A 14,945-nucleotide genomic window follows, 5' to 3' on the forward strand; every position below is an offset into this window, starting at 1 on the left:
TTTTTTTTTTTTTTTTTTTGAAAAGATGATTTTTCTGGTCCATCAGACAAGCAAAAACTTGCCTCCTCAATTCAAAATGAATTCCCAAACTAAAAGGAATGGTGTCCTCATTACTTTTACGATATTTACAGGATGGTTTCAGGATCCTACGTAGACATTTTCCAAGGATTCCTTGATATGACTGTTTTCTCAAGTTCAACTGCTTTCGGAGCCCACCAAAAACTTTGGTTGCCATTTTCAAAGACTTCTCTTAGGAGCACTTCCTGGGTAAATAAAATTTTAATTTCAGTATTCTATTGTAACAAGATCCATACATGCATTCATTCTTTCAATATCATTTTCTATAACAATTTAATTTTTAAAAATCTTAATGACTCATCCTTTGACTCTTTGATTCTTCCCTTATTAGCCTAGCAGCTGCTGAAGTGAAGTTACTAAAACCTTAAATCATCTCTGTAGTCTTTGACTTTGGATTTACTCAACCGACATTTTAAATAAAGACTATAAAAAGCAGGAGAAAATAGAGAGCACCCTCTACAAGCAAAAGGGCAAAGCCCCTTAACAACAATCTTCCTTACCTAACACTCTTCCAAGGCCTGATTCTGGGCGTGGCGGCAGCGTGGTGGGCGGTCCCCGCGGGCCCCGGGGGGCGTGGCCCGCAGCTTAGCTCCACTACTAGCGCGCTCCCTTTCCCGCCCCTCCTCCCTCGCCCCAGCAGCGCAGTGAAGCGGAGCAAGGGGGCGGGTCTGGCCCTTCCTCCATCCTGGGGCTGACACCGGAGGGATGTTCCCAGCTCAGGAGGAGGCCGACAGGACCGTGTTTGTGGGCAATTTAGAGCCCCGCGTGCGGGAAGAGATTCTTTACGAGCTATTCCTTCAGGTACGGTCCTCGGGGAAGGGGCGGCGGAGGGGCGGGGCACACCTGGACCACCGGCGGCCCAGCACCCTTCCCGCCCTCTCTTGTGCCGTGCTTTTCATTATTTTTGACTGGATGCACCTGTCCCCAGCAGAGCGGCTGGTGAAGGATATGGTTTAGCCCCATCCCCACTGCAGAGTTCTGAGGATGGGCAGTGGCTGGGCCCTCCCTAACTCCCAGCCCTCATTAAGGGCTTACCGGGGCCTTGGATGTGCTCCAGTAGAAAACAGCCCTGTCACTGTCTTCCTTCAGATAATAAGCACCCTTATGCCTTGCATTCTGCAAAGTGAGAGGTGTCGCTTTTAAAAATGTTTTCATATATATTACTCATCCTCCTAAGCCCTTTTATGCGGAGTATTTTTATTCTAGAATGATAAATGAGATGCGAGATGATGGACAACCAATATACCATGACTGTGACCAACTGATTCCCTGGTCAAGGTCTTTTCCTGCATTCCAAGAGGACTTTAGGAAACTTTTTGAGGTCTGGATTAAGTCTGGGATTCAGTATCTTGTGTTCTGTAAACACTTACCTGTGGTGCATAGGACGTCTCACTTGCCAAAGGTATATCTTCATTCAGCCACTCATCTAACCATTTAATGATCCAGAATCACAGGGAAAACACGAAGTATGGTGCTGGACGTAAAATTTTTAGAAACATTCCGTACACTTTGTTAAAGGGGAAAATGAACATTAATTACTATTATTTAGGGTAATCTACCAAAGACGGGGATATATAGTATGGGAAAAGCGGGGCTCTTAGGTCAGCAGTGTGACTTTTGGCCAGTACATAAGTCTCTTAGTTTCCTCAAATGTCAAATGGGAGTAATAGTATCTACAATATGATGAGACTGTGAAGAATAATATGATGCAATTGTGATGAATAAATGAGCTAACCTAAATAAAGCAAAGCTATAGCTGGCATTTACTAGGTGTTTGCTGCCTGTATTAGTAGTAATGCTAACTAAAATTAACAGAAATAAAAAGTGACTTCCTCCTGTCAGAATAAGGGAAGGTTCCAAGGGAGACAATAGCAGAGCTAAATGTCTAGGATTAAGTATAAGTACCAGAGGTGAAAGAATTTCTTTGGTTTTGAAGGACCCACTTTATCTCTAAACTAAAGTGTCTCTATGTTAATAATAGATACACATAGGTTAGTAGAGAATATTCTGTTTAGGACCACAGTTTCTTCTCCTAATTGTAAAACTTTCTATTATTTGAAAAATATTTTTAAGACTTTATGTTTATCCTTTTAATTTGCTACCTTTGTAAGTTTGCCCTTTAAAACAAAACCTGTAAACCTTATCTTTTTTTTAAACCAATATAATTTGAATCTTACCACCAAAAAGGAAGAAAGGAATGTAAAATTATTGTCTTCAACAAGGGTTTTTCATGTTGAGCCCCCCCCCCCAAAAAAATGGGTGGGGAAAGATGAATGTGGGGTTTCAATTACCTGTACAAAAAATATATGATTTCTAGTCCATAAGGACTGGATCTTTATCAATTGTGTGGATCCACAAGGCAATATATATTATCTTCTCATTTTTTATGATTTCCTTTTTCCACTTAAATGAAATGTAAACCTCATGTAATAGATCAGGAAGTAAGCTTTTTACTTTTTGCCCATGGAGAATTTGCTAAAGAAAATATAGAGGAAGTATGAGTGTGATGTTTGTAAGGAAAATGCATTATTAGCAGAGCTACATAAAGCTATTGCTAACCTTTTTTTCTTTAAAGTTTAATTAATTTTTCTGAGTGTAAAAATAAATCTTTGGATTTATGAGAAAATAATTTTTAAGTTTCTCGTAGGCTGGGCCACTAACCAAAGTGACTATATGCAAAGACAGAGAAGGAAAGCCGAAATCCTTTGGATTTGTCTGCTTTAAGCACCCAGAATCAGTGTCTTATGCAATAGCTTTGCTGAATGGAATCCGTTTATATGGAAGACCAATTAATGTGCAGTATCGATTTGGTAGGTTCTCTCACTGATGAATTTTCAAAGTGTGTTTTGTGGTTGCTGCTAGTCTCAGAAGTTGTAAGCATTTTGTTTTCCTTGTAGTATAAGACAATAAAAGTGTCTCTGTAGTCTCTTAATTATTTTCAAACACATATCTAATTTATAATACTATATAGTTAATTTGTATTGCCAGTTATATTACCAAATTTGTAGCATCTCTTCTTAAGTAAAATTTAAAATGTACTATTTTAAAATCAGGAGATAGCTATGATGGTTGCTATTGACTAAAATTGATCAAATTTATATGAACTGAAGGTACATAAATAGCTTTTATATAGCAAGGTTGTTTGCCAATCTTCTTGTCACTGTTAATGTATGGTATCAAATACCTACTATTTGGAAGATAAGTGGATAAATTAGCCCTTCCGAGTAAGGAGCTGTTTTAAGCCCCTATAAGAGCAAAGTGGACAAAGGTACCTGTAGAGCCTTGCTAGAAGGGGAGGAAAGATTCCTGACTCAATGGCTTCAAATCCTTGTCCTGAATTCATGCTAGGAACCAGGCATCTGTGATTAGCTGCCCAGAAAACTATTACACTTGGCCTCACATCTTTTCAGGGACCAATTGAGACCATCTGAGTGATTCTTAGAATACTGTGTTTAAGCATTTTATAAATGGTACAGACTTATTGATGTATCACTGCCATAAATCATTCAGGCTTATTGATGTATCACTCCTTTGGTATTTATTTCTCTTGATCCACTAAAAATGAAAAATAAGAATTAAAAAAGCAATATCTTCTTGCATAGTAAAAGTTCTTCTCTTTGCATTTCACATTTTCTTTTTTACTTTAATGCATGGATGCATCATGCTCTTTGATTCTACCCAGTTAACTCAACAGGCTGATAGAATAGGCCAGAGCTTATTATATTCTGACACATCCTATAAAAAGTTGACTTGGCTTTTGTCTGAGCAGTTTAAAGAACTCATGCCTTCTACCCTGGAGGCAAAGAGTGCTGACATTTGTAATTATTAGTTTCTAGGTAAGTATTACAAAACAACATCATATATCTTATATAGTTCCATATCATTTTATTCTTATTTATGACTTGCTTTTGGATAAATATTGATTATACTTCATTCATTTACAGTAATATATACAATCTTTAAATATGACTTGAGAGATAGATATGCACATATTTTATGTAACTGTGGAATTTTAAGTCACTACTATATCTTTAAAGATTGATTTATATTATGCTTTAATATTTAAACTCCAAGTAGTTGTACCCTAAAGTAATCATTGTATTTCTTTCAAAGGAAGTTCTCGCTCTTCAGAACCAGCTAACCAAAATTTTGAGAGCTGTGTTAAGATAAATTCACATACCTACAGGTAATTAGAAATATATTTTTTTAATAAAGGTAAAGCAAATAAATATGTTCTTATTATCTATATTAATGAAAAATAATACATATGTGAGAGGATGATTTTTATCCTATTCTGGACTATTACAGAATATTACTATTTATACATAGGATTAGATTAAGAAGTTCATTTCTTCTGAACCCATGGAAAGTGAGAGAAAATATTTTCATGTAAAGGTCAGTTTTAATATTTAAAGTAGTAAGTGAAATAGATTTACATTTGAGGTATTCTTTATGATTTTCTGTATGTTTTTCATAGCTGTTAAATCATTTAAGCATACAAAGTCTTGCTGTGATGGATCATAGAAATATTGTTATCCATATTTTATGTTTCAGTAAATGCAGACACAAAAGTTAACCAATTCTCAAGGTCACAAGGATGATAAAGTGTTAGCCTTGAAATTAAGTCTTCTGATGTTAAGCCATTCAATTATTTATTTTACTAATGTTTAGAACTTCTCTGTGTTCTAGAATTTGTTGTAGCCTGATATATTGATGCAGTGATAACCTTCTAGTAAACTGTCTGGCAAGGTATCCAGAGGTCATGGTACCTAATGGCTCCCAAACTATTTTAAGATTCCAAAGTCATAGTGTTTATTAAATCAGTGTAAAAAACAGTGAAAAGTAAGAGCAAGGTTGGTGGATAGTTTAGCACACTTAGAATAGATTGTAAGTGGGCAGAAGGATGAAGTAACTGAGTTCTGGTTATATTAATATTCATAGACTGTTTCTCTGCTGTCAACCTTCCCTACTGATAGTGTGGTGATGAGGACGAGAGTGTATGTTTGAGCAAGGCTATCCCTTCAGATGTAAAGTTCCTGGAACTAATATTACTTTCTTGATGAGGAGCATCCTGGTTCATCAGCTTGTTTTCTGTAGGTTTTATCTCAGATTATTTTAGGCAGAATGAAGGAAAGAAGAGAAATATAACTGTTAGGCATGATCAGGAGTAGGTATCCATCTCTCTTATGTCTTACGAGATCTAAATCATTCACTATCCATTAATATATATTATGAATTCTATCTTGGCTTCCTAGGTTTCTTGCTTATTTTATCCCTCACAGTTCCGTTGCTATTAATAAACTACTAGCTTACTTACAGTCTACACTAAGCATTTTTAAGAATTTTGTCCATCCTGTTTGTTTTCTTGTTGTCTTTGGCAGAACTGAATATTTTCAAATAAACTAATAATAACCAAACATCCTATCCCTTGTTAACTGTATCAGCCCCCTAAGGCATGGGAGAGTGACCTTTTGGGACTTGCAAATACCCAGAATTATCTTTGGCAGAAGTATTAAACCCCAAATAAGTGTGCTCCATATTTTTATTCTCCCCAGAATTTCTATATTGGGGAGAATAAAGAGAACTTAATAAAGTAGGTAATAAAATCAGATTGCCTGGATTTGAATTCTGCCAGTGCCACTTTATTAATGCTGTGACTCTGAGGAGGTTATTTTACCTTTCTGTATCCTTATCTCTAAAATTAAAATAATACCTAAAAAATTTTTATGAGAATAAAATTTTATAATAAATACAAGGTACTTAAAATACTGAATATATTGTAAGTATTCAACAAAAGGAAAATTACTACTAAGATAGGGAAATCATTATAGACTTATGGATTGAGCCATATATGTGATGTAATAGCTTCCCCTCTTCTTTAATACCAAGAGCAAAAAACTACTTCATTTTCTTTGGGTTTGGGAAAAGAACAAAATATTTGTAGGATTTGGAGTTTAAAAGACTAGATAGGCAATAGAAGATTGCAGTATAACTATCTTATGTTTGATACATGGTTTGTAAATCATCACAGAGTCTAGACTATAATGTCAAAAAAGTTATATGTATATCCCATGACACTACATTTCATTGGTAGTACTTTTCTCTAGTATTTGGTATCTCATAAAGGAAGTATGAGAATGAGTTATCATGTCCTGGTTGTGATGTGCAAATGTAATCTAGTCTTCATTAGTCTTCCTTGTAAATGGGTTTTTTGACTTCTTATTGCCTCGTATGCCTTTCTCTTTATTGAACTAATTTTTAATTTGCTAGGGCCACTGTAACAACGTACTACAGAGTTCTTAAACAACAGAAATTAATTGTCTTACAATTTTGGAGGCTAGACATCCAGGATCAAAGTATTAGAAGCACTGGTTTCTTCTAAGCTGTGAAGAAGAATCTATTCCATGCCTCTCCCCTATTCTTCTGTTGTTTTGATAGCATTGCTTGGTATTCCTTGAAAGACAGAAGCTTTACCCACATTTCTGCCTTTATTTTCACATGTTGTTCTTCTGTTTTCATCTCCAAATATTCCTTTTTTATATGAATACCAGTCATAAAGGGTTATGGATCCATCCTATTCCAGTATGAACATGTCTTAACCAATGACATATGCAATGATCCTGTTTTCAAATATGGCCACATTCTAAGGTACTGGGGGTTTCATTAACTGAAAATGAAGAGAATGTATCAATCCATAACAGTTTTTACTTTACATGTGATTCCTCCATGCAGACAACTATGTGTCCAAAGATTCACGTGGGAAAGATACTGGTTTTAGACAATTGACACTTGTTTTCATAATGCAGCTTATCTCACCTCTGCTGCGGAGTCTTCCCCACTCTGTAATTTCCCTTCACCTTTCACCTTGTCTCCTAACTGGGCTTCCATATTTTTCTTCTTCCTCTCACTAATAAATATTTTTATCTTTCTTTCGCATCCTTTCTTCCTGTTCATTTTTTAACCCCACTGTTATATGGGAGCTACTCTTTTTGAGGTGATGAGAACTTTCTGATCAGCCATTTAGCAGCCTCAATGTTTATTCAGTTTACCCCTATGGAACAACTTATATTTTTCTAATTTCTTTCTTAATGAAGTATGGACTTCTGACTTCTACTGACTTCTGGGATACTACTCTCAGTATTTATAAATGACATTCTGTCATTGCTTCCCATCTGCCAGTGCTGATTTCAGCCTCCCTTAGAGTATGTTTCCTAGCCTAAGGATTAGTGGTTAGCATTAAAATTAGGGTATACTATAGAGCTAGTAGACTATTGAAGAGTAGCTGCAGAACCTAGTCAGGATTTATAACATCTCCATAAGAGCAACGATCACATGTATAAATGAAATCTGGGGAACACCACAGTTTTTTAATTAGAGATGTTTTGATTATCTTAATGCCTGGAAGATATCAGTCAACATGTTTATGTTAACATTAGTAGTCCATTTAGGAAGGAGTACAATTTATATATTTACATAGTAAAGATACTTTAAAAATAAATTGATGATAATTTCTCCCTCTTTGTTTTTATATCTGTAGAAGATTGAAGTGTATGCCCAGTGATGATTAATGACTTGCTATTGTTCTGTTACTATCTAAATGTTGTATGTCTTTATGTAAATACAAGCGCTGGTCTAACATTTTCATATCAGAAAACCAAATGTGACTCTGAATGTTGAAATTTCAATATTTAGTAATGAAATAATTAATTAATGTATTGTTTTGACACTACATTATCAATATAATACCATTATTTGCATGTGTTTGTTTAAGATATTTAATTCTAACTGCTACCAGAGAAGCTCTTTCTGTCTCTGTTTCTAATTATGGACAACCCTCATTAAGTTGTTTAGAGAAAAGAATATTTGTACCTAAGAATTTTAAGGATTTTTTTGCTTTCCCTTTTATTTCTCAAAAGGAATGAAGAAATCTTGGGCAGATCTTCCTTTCCCATGCAGTTTTTTCCCATTAATAATACTGCTTTACCTCAAGAATATTTTTTCTTTCAGAAAATGGTAAGTTTGATACCCATTTAGTTTAGCATATATATGACACAAATTTATGAAGAACATGAAAAACATTCTTAGTATTTGGTGCTCAAATAGTTAATATTAATGAACAACCACTCATTACCTGAAACTATGAAAGTATTTTTCCCAAGATATTCTATTCTATTCTATTCTTCTTTCTCTCTCTCTCTCTCTCTCTCTCTCCCCCCCCCTCTCTGGTAGAGATGGAAGTGAGTTGAAAGACAAGTTCAAGGTATCACAGTTTATTTCTAATCTGCTTTGAGTAGTTAGAAATTTTAGTTATCATCTCTCTATCATATATTGAGATTAATATATTTGTAAAAATTTTCATCTGTTTCATTTTATTCTTATATTGTGGCTCCTAGAAGAGTTAAAACTACATATGTGGTTTGCATTATATTTCTTTGATAATCTATATTGTAGTAAACTAATAAACCTTTAAATGTTTATGTTAAGGATTTAAGGAAGCTCCCACACTCCTACTATGAAGTCACTGCCTTTCTTATACCAAAATACAATTTGATTTACTCATGACTATTTGCATAATTCATGTTACTTTTAACATGCATTAGACTTTTTAATATGCATTTAACTTAGCATTTTGGATTTGTTTTGGTATATAAGTTGTCTTTTTTTTCCCCCACAGCAGCGGCATGCACATAATCCAGTGCTGCAGCTTCCTTACTATGAGATGACAGCCCAACTTCCCAATAGCACGTCTGGGTCTTCCTCACTGAGTCATGTTCCAGATCTAGATGCTGGACCTAGCTCCTATGAATGGACTATCCAACAACCAAGTGACTCTGACCTTTATCAGATGAATACCCGAAAGAGGCAAAAGCAAACCAGTGACAGTGACAGTAGCACAGAAAACAATAGAGGAAATGAATTCAGCCAAAAATTCCGAAAATGTAAGAAAAAGAAAAGATATTAGTATTACCTTCAGATAATACGTATCTTCATTGATCTCAATTCTGTTTAAAGAAAACTGACCAATTTCTTGAATGTCTTGTCTTTTTTGAAATATATGAAAACATGACGTATCTGATTTGCTATTCAATTTTTGCCTCAAATGACAAAAGCTTTTAAAAATAATATAATGTACTACTTTTGTATGTCATAATATATTTGACCCATTGCCAATAAGAAATATACTTTGTATCATTATATTTTAGTACTGATGATGAAATTTCATTAAACTATTAACTAAAAGTCAGCTACTGAACACTTGTGGATAAGGTACTGTGATTTCTCTAGATTGTTCCTATAATATTCAAGTACAATTAGGCTGTGATTAGGAATATTAGATTTGCCAAAAGAAAGCAATGCAAATATTTAAGAGTTGCATGTGGTTCCTAGTGAATATGTTATAAACAGGCTTTGTTTCTTTTGTTAATAACATTTTATTTTTTACATTCACTCAAGTTGTTTCTGAGCCTTACTGTACTTCAGGTTTATTTTATCAAATGAAGACATATGACAGTGATACCAAAGGAAAGATTATTATCACTGGATTGGCTTTTGAGTCATTAACTTGTTATATGAGTTCAATGGGGATTCCTGCCTCTTTACTTCTTACTTGTTTATAATGAACATTAAGTTGGCTATGTAAGTATTACATTATCTACCTCTTTTGCCATCCAGGTTTGAGAGGATATGTTTAATGTATTTAAATCTTGATAATGAATAAGTAAATAGAATGATATTTCATTAATGTTTGATATCTAATACTTAATTGTCCAAAAAATTTTTCTATTTTGGGTTCATTTATTTTAGAAGATAGGATACGCATTAAATAAATTGGGTTTTTTTAAAACATTTTTGTTAATTTTATAGCCCACCATAAATTAGAATGATAAGAATTATATTTATTAAAGCTAATTGAAATAATCATGCAACTCCTTTGTGAGTAGAACACCAAATTTAGTAGGAAGGGCCATGCTTAGATGTTTCTTTTGCATGTTGAATAGCACTTTATAGATACTTACTGTTTAAAAGAATAAAGATCTGTTTTTAACAAAAGGAGTAACTGAATTTAACTGAGTATAGTAGAATTTAGAACAAACATTAATCTACTTTAATCTGATCAATATGAAAAACTGACTAGTGCTTTATGTAGTTTTAACTATGTTTTCTTGTTTTTGGCTTTTGAAACTCATACTCTTTTCTTTTTACATTCACATTTTTTTTTCAATTTAGAATCAAGCCAAAGGGAAAAATGGCTTCTACATAATTAGGAAATAGCATATCTTTAAAAAGCTTAACTTCACCTTCACCTCAATCTTTTCTTTAATTCTGTAATTTACCTTAAACCTAAATTATTTTGTTGTGATTGGTATTATTGGAAGTATATAAAACAATGTTTCTTAGCAATTCAGAATAGCTTTGTGTAAGAAATATATCTTGAAATACTATTGCATTAATTAAAATGTTAGAACTGCAAAATATTTTTGTTAAATTCTTCCATCACAGACAGGAAAGTGCACGTTGTGATTTAGATATGTTGGGTCCCCCAAAGACTCATGTGTTTGAAGATGTTGTCCCAAATGCAGCAGTATCCAAAGTGGGAATCCTTGGGATGTGAGTATATCTTGAGGGCTCTGCCGTCATCAGTGGGTTAAGTGAGAGACTAACGATTTGAATAGACTATTGGGAGGTAGTGGACAGTGTAGGAAGTGGGACCTAGTAAAAATGAGTGCATCCTTGGGGATTTACTCTTGGGGACTTTATCTTGTCCCTGTTTCTCTCTCTCTCTGTCTCTCTGTCTCCCTCCCCATCCTACCCTTTATCTCTCTTTATCTACCTATCTATCTGTCTCTCTCTGCCCCTCTCCCTATCTCTTTCCCTTTCTCTCTTTCCTCTCTTTTTCTCTCTTTCCCCTCCTTCTGCTGACATGAGTTGACCAGTTGTCCTGCACCATGACCTTTCTCATGATGATCTGCCTCATCTCAGGCCCAGAGCAATGGAGCCAGCTGACCATGGACTGAAAGCTCTGAAACTATAAGTCAAAATGAATCTTTCCTCCTCTAAGTTATTCATGTTAGGCACCTTTTCTTCACAGCAATGAAAGCTAATACAGTATCTCAGTATTAACTTGAACAAGTCAACCAACTTGAAACACATGGAAGACTAGAAAAGTCACCTTTACCATGGTGTATTTCATTATTAAACAATATAAAATAGGGGCTGGGGTTGTGGCTCAGCAGTAGAGCACTTCCCTGGCATGTGTGAGGCCCTGGGTTTGCACCTCAGCACTGCACATAAATAAATAAATAAAATAAAAGATCTAAACAATTTAAAAAAATACATATATAAAAAAATATAAAATATCCCTGGAAATATCTGTCACCATCCTATAAAATTTTGAGTTATCAGTTTTCCCCAATGCTGTATATTTGAGTTAAGAATTATTAAAATTATTTAACTTTGGGGATTTTATTTTCCAATTTTTAATCTCTCACTCTCAAAATCTGTTCACTTTTAAGTAAGCCTGAACCCATTCTACTATGCTGCAAGAATATTAAATATGAGAACAAAATTAGACATTATGCATATTCTCATATTTTCTAATTTTTATAAATCAGTATCTAGTGCATGAGGAAGTGGCAAAATCAGAAAAATTACGTACAATTAAAGTTAGATCACAGTCCCTAACAGACAGATTAACAGAAAAGTTTAGAGCGTATGAGAACACTCTAAAAAAAGTGGCTCCAAGGGCAGCCAGGGTAAAGGTTTATATACAAAAACTAAAGACAATGAGTTTGGGGTTTCAGTGGTAACATATGGCAGGTTCCATTGGGAGCCTTCCATTTTTCACCCAGACGCTGATGGGCAGTCTTCTTCCTGGCTGGGAGCTCACCAGGGAAGGATTTATGGCAAGTGAACTCTCACCTTCCAGTGCTAAGAGTCGGTCTTCTTCCAAATAGGAAATTCCTTCAAAGAGGGAGATTTTTGGCAGCTGTGCAGTCAGAAGGCTCTAGTTAACCGTGAAGATAAGCTTGGAAAGGTTTCTTTCAATGACTGTTGTTTTTTCATATGTTTTCAATTTAAAGTCATTTTTATGCCATTCTGGTGAGTTGGTGGTCACTTCATTTCCCCTACTTGAAACTTCACAAGAAGTTTCACAAAGAACTGAACCAATTGCTATGGAAAGAAAAGTCAAGTTCATATTTATATTGTATGATATCTGAAAAGGAAAATAATAATATAGATTAGAAAAATGAATAAGCAAGAAGGAACAAATCTAAACACATTTCCCCACCCCCATTGAAGCAGTCTTCTAGTTCTGGGAATGGGTCAATGCAATTAAATGGCTATGTCTCCTTAATGTGATATAGAATATTACCATCTTTGAAATGGTGTAAATCAGATACTACTTGTCCTTTCTGATTTAAAAACAATCAGAAGTGTTCACTGCAGACTGCACCACCTCCTCCTTGTTGGGTAGTCAGTGTATCTGAGATGGGATGATTTCAGAGTACAACTGGAAGCTTCCAGAACCACATAGAGATATTAAATATCTAGATCATTGCTTTGTAGATTCTTATAATTGCTCTTTCTAGATCATAAGTCCTCAGTTTGGAAAAACTATCCACATTATTGAATGAAACTTGATGTTTCAGTTCAAAAGTGAGTTTTCTAGGATGACTTACCTGGTACATCTATTCTGTGATGTTTGTGTACAAAGGGCCTCACACTTTGGCATTTAAGGCAGGATATCTGGTGAAGAAAGTGGCACCAAGTATCTGAGTCTACATTTCCTTGACCATTTGAGTAATAACCTTTTATATACTTCATTGCCACAACAAATAAAGAGATCAAGGTTGAACATGAACAAGGTCAGGGTAGAAACTGTGACCCACAAGGATGAGGTCTGGTGACTTATGACATTTGTCATCAGCTGTATTAGCATCTATATATTTCCATATTCCCTGCACCTCCATCAGGCTACAATAGCAAAATCGAATTGAGAAATAGAAGATAGAGGAAACCTTCAGCTTAGCCTCCACAGAGGAAATATGACCCGATGGGGATACTCCAGATCTTAAATGTACTCATCTATAGTTCTGGTCACCAGGAAAGATAAGAATGGGTAAGCTCTATTCCATGTTCCCTTGGTAGAGCCTTAAGCCCAGGAATACTTTCCTGTGATTGAGCAAATATCCATCTAAATGTCATTCTCTTTCCCTGTGATGTTATTAGAGAACTGAAAGAAACCTACTTTACAGTCAAATTATAGAGAATGATTGTAGTATTTCTTTGGTATTTTTTACTTAAGAACAGTTCAATGCCATTTATGTTTTCAATTCAAAGGAAGAAATTTCCTTCCAGTCATTTTACCTCAATAAAATGTAGACCATGCTGGGATGGTGGAGCACATCTGTAATCTCAGTGACTTGGGAGGCCAAGGTAGCAGGATCACAAATTCAAGCCCAGCCTAGGCAATTTGGTGGGTCACTGCCCTAAAATAAAAAATAAAGGACTGGAATAAAGTGCCCCTGGGTTCAGCTCTCAGTATCTAGATTTAAAAATAAATTTTAAAGTACTGGAGATATAGCTCAGTGGGAGAGCACCACTGCATTCAATGCTCAGTACTGCTAAAAGCTTCTGCATAGCAAAGGAAAGGGTCAATAAAATAAAATGGTAATCTACCATTTGGGAAAAATTTCTTTACAACCATATATCTAACAAGGGGCTAATGTCTAAATTTTAGAAGGAAATCATACAATTCAATAACAGAAAAAAAACTCAATTTATGGGAAAGGGTTTAAATATATAGATTTATCTAAAAAGACACTAACATAGTCAGATGTTAATGAAAAGGTACTTAACATTATTCATGAGAAAAATGCAAGTCAAAAGTACTGTGAGATATAACCTCACAGCCAGTAGGATAGCTAGTACCAAAACATCAGGAAAGAACAAATATTAGCTATGTGGAGAAAAAAAACCCTTTCACACTGTGGGTGATAATGTAGATTAATGCAGCCATTGTCGAAAAAAGTAGGAGATTCCTAAAGAAATTAAAAATTGAACTACCATGTGTACCAGCAATTGTACTTTTAGGTATACACCCACAGGAAATGCAATTAGCACCTTGATGCGATATCTGTATTCCCATGTACATTTCAGCGTTATTCACAATATCAAAGATATGAACACAATCTAAGTGTTTATCAGTGGACAAATGATACAGAAACTGTGGTGTGCCTATGTTTAATATGGAATATTTCTGAACCGTAAAAAGGAGATTCTGTCATTTGTCACAACATGAATGGACCTGGAAAACATTATGCTAAATGAAACGAGCCAGACAAAAAAGAAAAATATTTCATAATCTCTCTGATTGTGGGATCCAAAATAGAAGTCAAACATACAGAGGTTAGAGAACAGTTACCTGGGTTAGGATTCAGAGGAAATGGAACGATGGATATAAGTCAAGGGATAGAAATTACAAAGATTTAGGATGCACAAGTCTAGAGACTAGTGTACGACATGAGAAACCATAGTTGGGAAAATTGAATTGCATTAGGGATTTCTGCTAAATGAGTAGAGTTTGCTGTACACACACACACACACACACACACACACGTAACTATGAGATGATGAACACAGTAATTTGCTTCACTATAGTAATTATTGTACCATTTCTATGTGTCCCATAGCCCTCTGTTGTATACCTTAAATGTACACTATAACATTTATTTAAAATAAATAAACAGAAACTTTGATATGTACTCTATCTCCTCATTAAAAAAGATGGCAGGATTTGTCAGTGGGTAGAAGCCACACTTTTCACACCTGTTGATGATACATTCCCCAAAAAAAAAAAAAAAAAA

At 34.8% G+C, this 14,945-nt stretch overlaps 2 protein-coding genes across 5 annotated transcripts in view; one reads left to right on the top strand and one right to left on the bottom strand.

Moving 5' to 3' along the window:
* Lipi (lipase I) overlaps positions 1 to 683 on the bottom strand; it is a 59,354-nt gene extending 58,671 nt beyond the window's left edge. For all 3 annotated transcript variants that reach the window (XM_048803512.1, XM_048803513.1, XM_048803514.1), the window contains exons 1-2: positions 579 to 683; positions 130 to 263 (exon numbers count right to left, since the gene is read on the bottom strand). The gene's annotated coding sequence lies outside the window, so the exon portion shown is untranslated. The remainder of the gene's footprint in view (positions 1 to 129; positions 264 to 578) is intronic.
* A 2-nt stretch (positions 684 to 685) lies between these two features.
* Rbm11 (RNA binding motif protein 11) lies at positions 686 to 14,835 on the top strand. Of its 2 annotated transcripts, XM_048803515.1 has the most exons (6): positions 740 to 879; positions 1,285 to 1,480; positions 2,726 to 2,888; positions 4,192 to 4,264; positions 7,995 to 8,091; positions 8,753 to 14,835. In XM_048803515.1, exons 2-6 carry the CDS (start codon positions 1,286 to 1,288, stop codon positions 9,038 to 9,040), a joined length of 816 nt encoding a protein of 271 aa, XP_048659472.1. In that variant the 5' UTR covers positions 740 to 879; position 1,285; the 3' UTR covers positions 9,041 to 14,835. The 2 variants fall into 2 exon arrangements, with proteins under 2 accessions (XP_015333906.1, XP_048659472.1); XM_015478420.2 differs by lacking the exon at positions 1,285 to 1,480 and having other exon boundaries at positions 686 to 879.
* The last annotated feature ends 110 nt before the right edge of the window (positions 14,836 to 14,945 follow it).

Source organism: Marmota marmota, unplaced genomic scaffold (assembly GCF_001458135.2).
Source record: "Marmota marmota marmota unplaced genomic scaffold, marMar, whole genome shotgun sequence".
NCBI lineage: Eukaryota > Metazoa > Chordata > Mammalia > Rodentia > Sciuridae > Marmota > Marmota marmota.

What these genes read in the sequence shown, in the direction of transcription:
- Rbm11 (XM_048803515.1), top strand. Translation starts at nt 1,286, where the DNA reads ATGATAAATGAGATGCGAGATGATGGACAACCAATATACCATGACTGT. An exon ending in GGACGTCTCACTTGCCAAAG is followed by an intron (nt 1,481 to 2,725) that starts GTATATCTTCAT and finishes AGTTTCTCGTAG; the next exon opens with GCTGGGCCACTAACCAAAGT. An exon ending in ATTTTTTCTTTCAGAAAATG is followed by an intron (nt 8,092 to 8,752) that starts GTAAGTTTGATA and finishes TTTCCCCCACAG; the next exon opens with CAGCGGCATGCACATAATCC.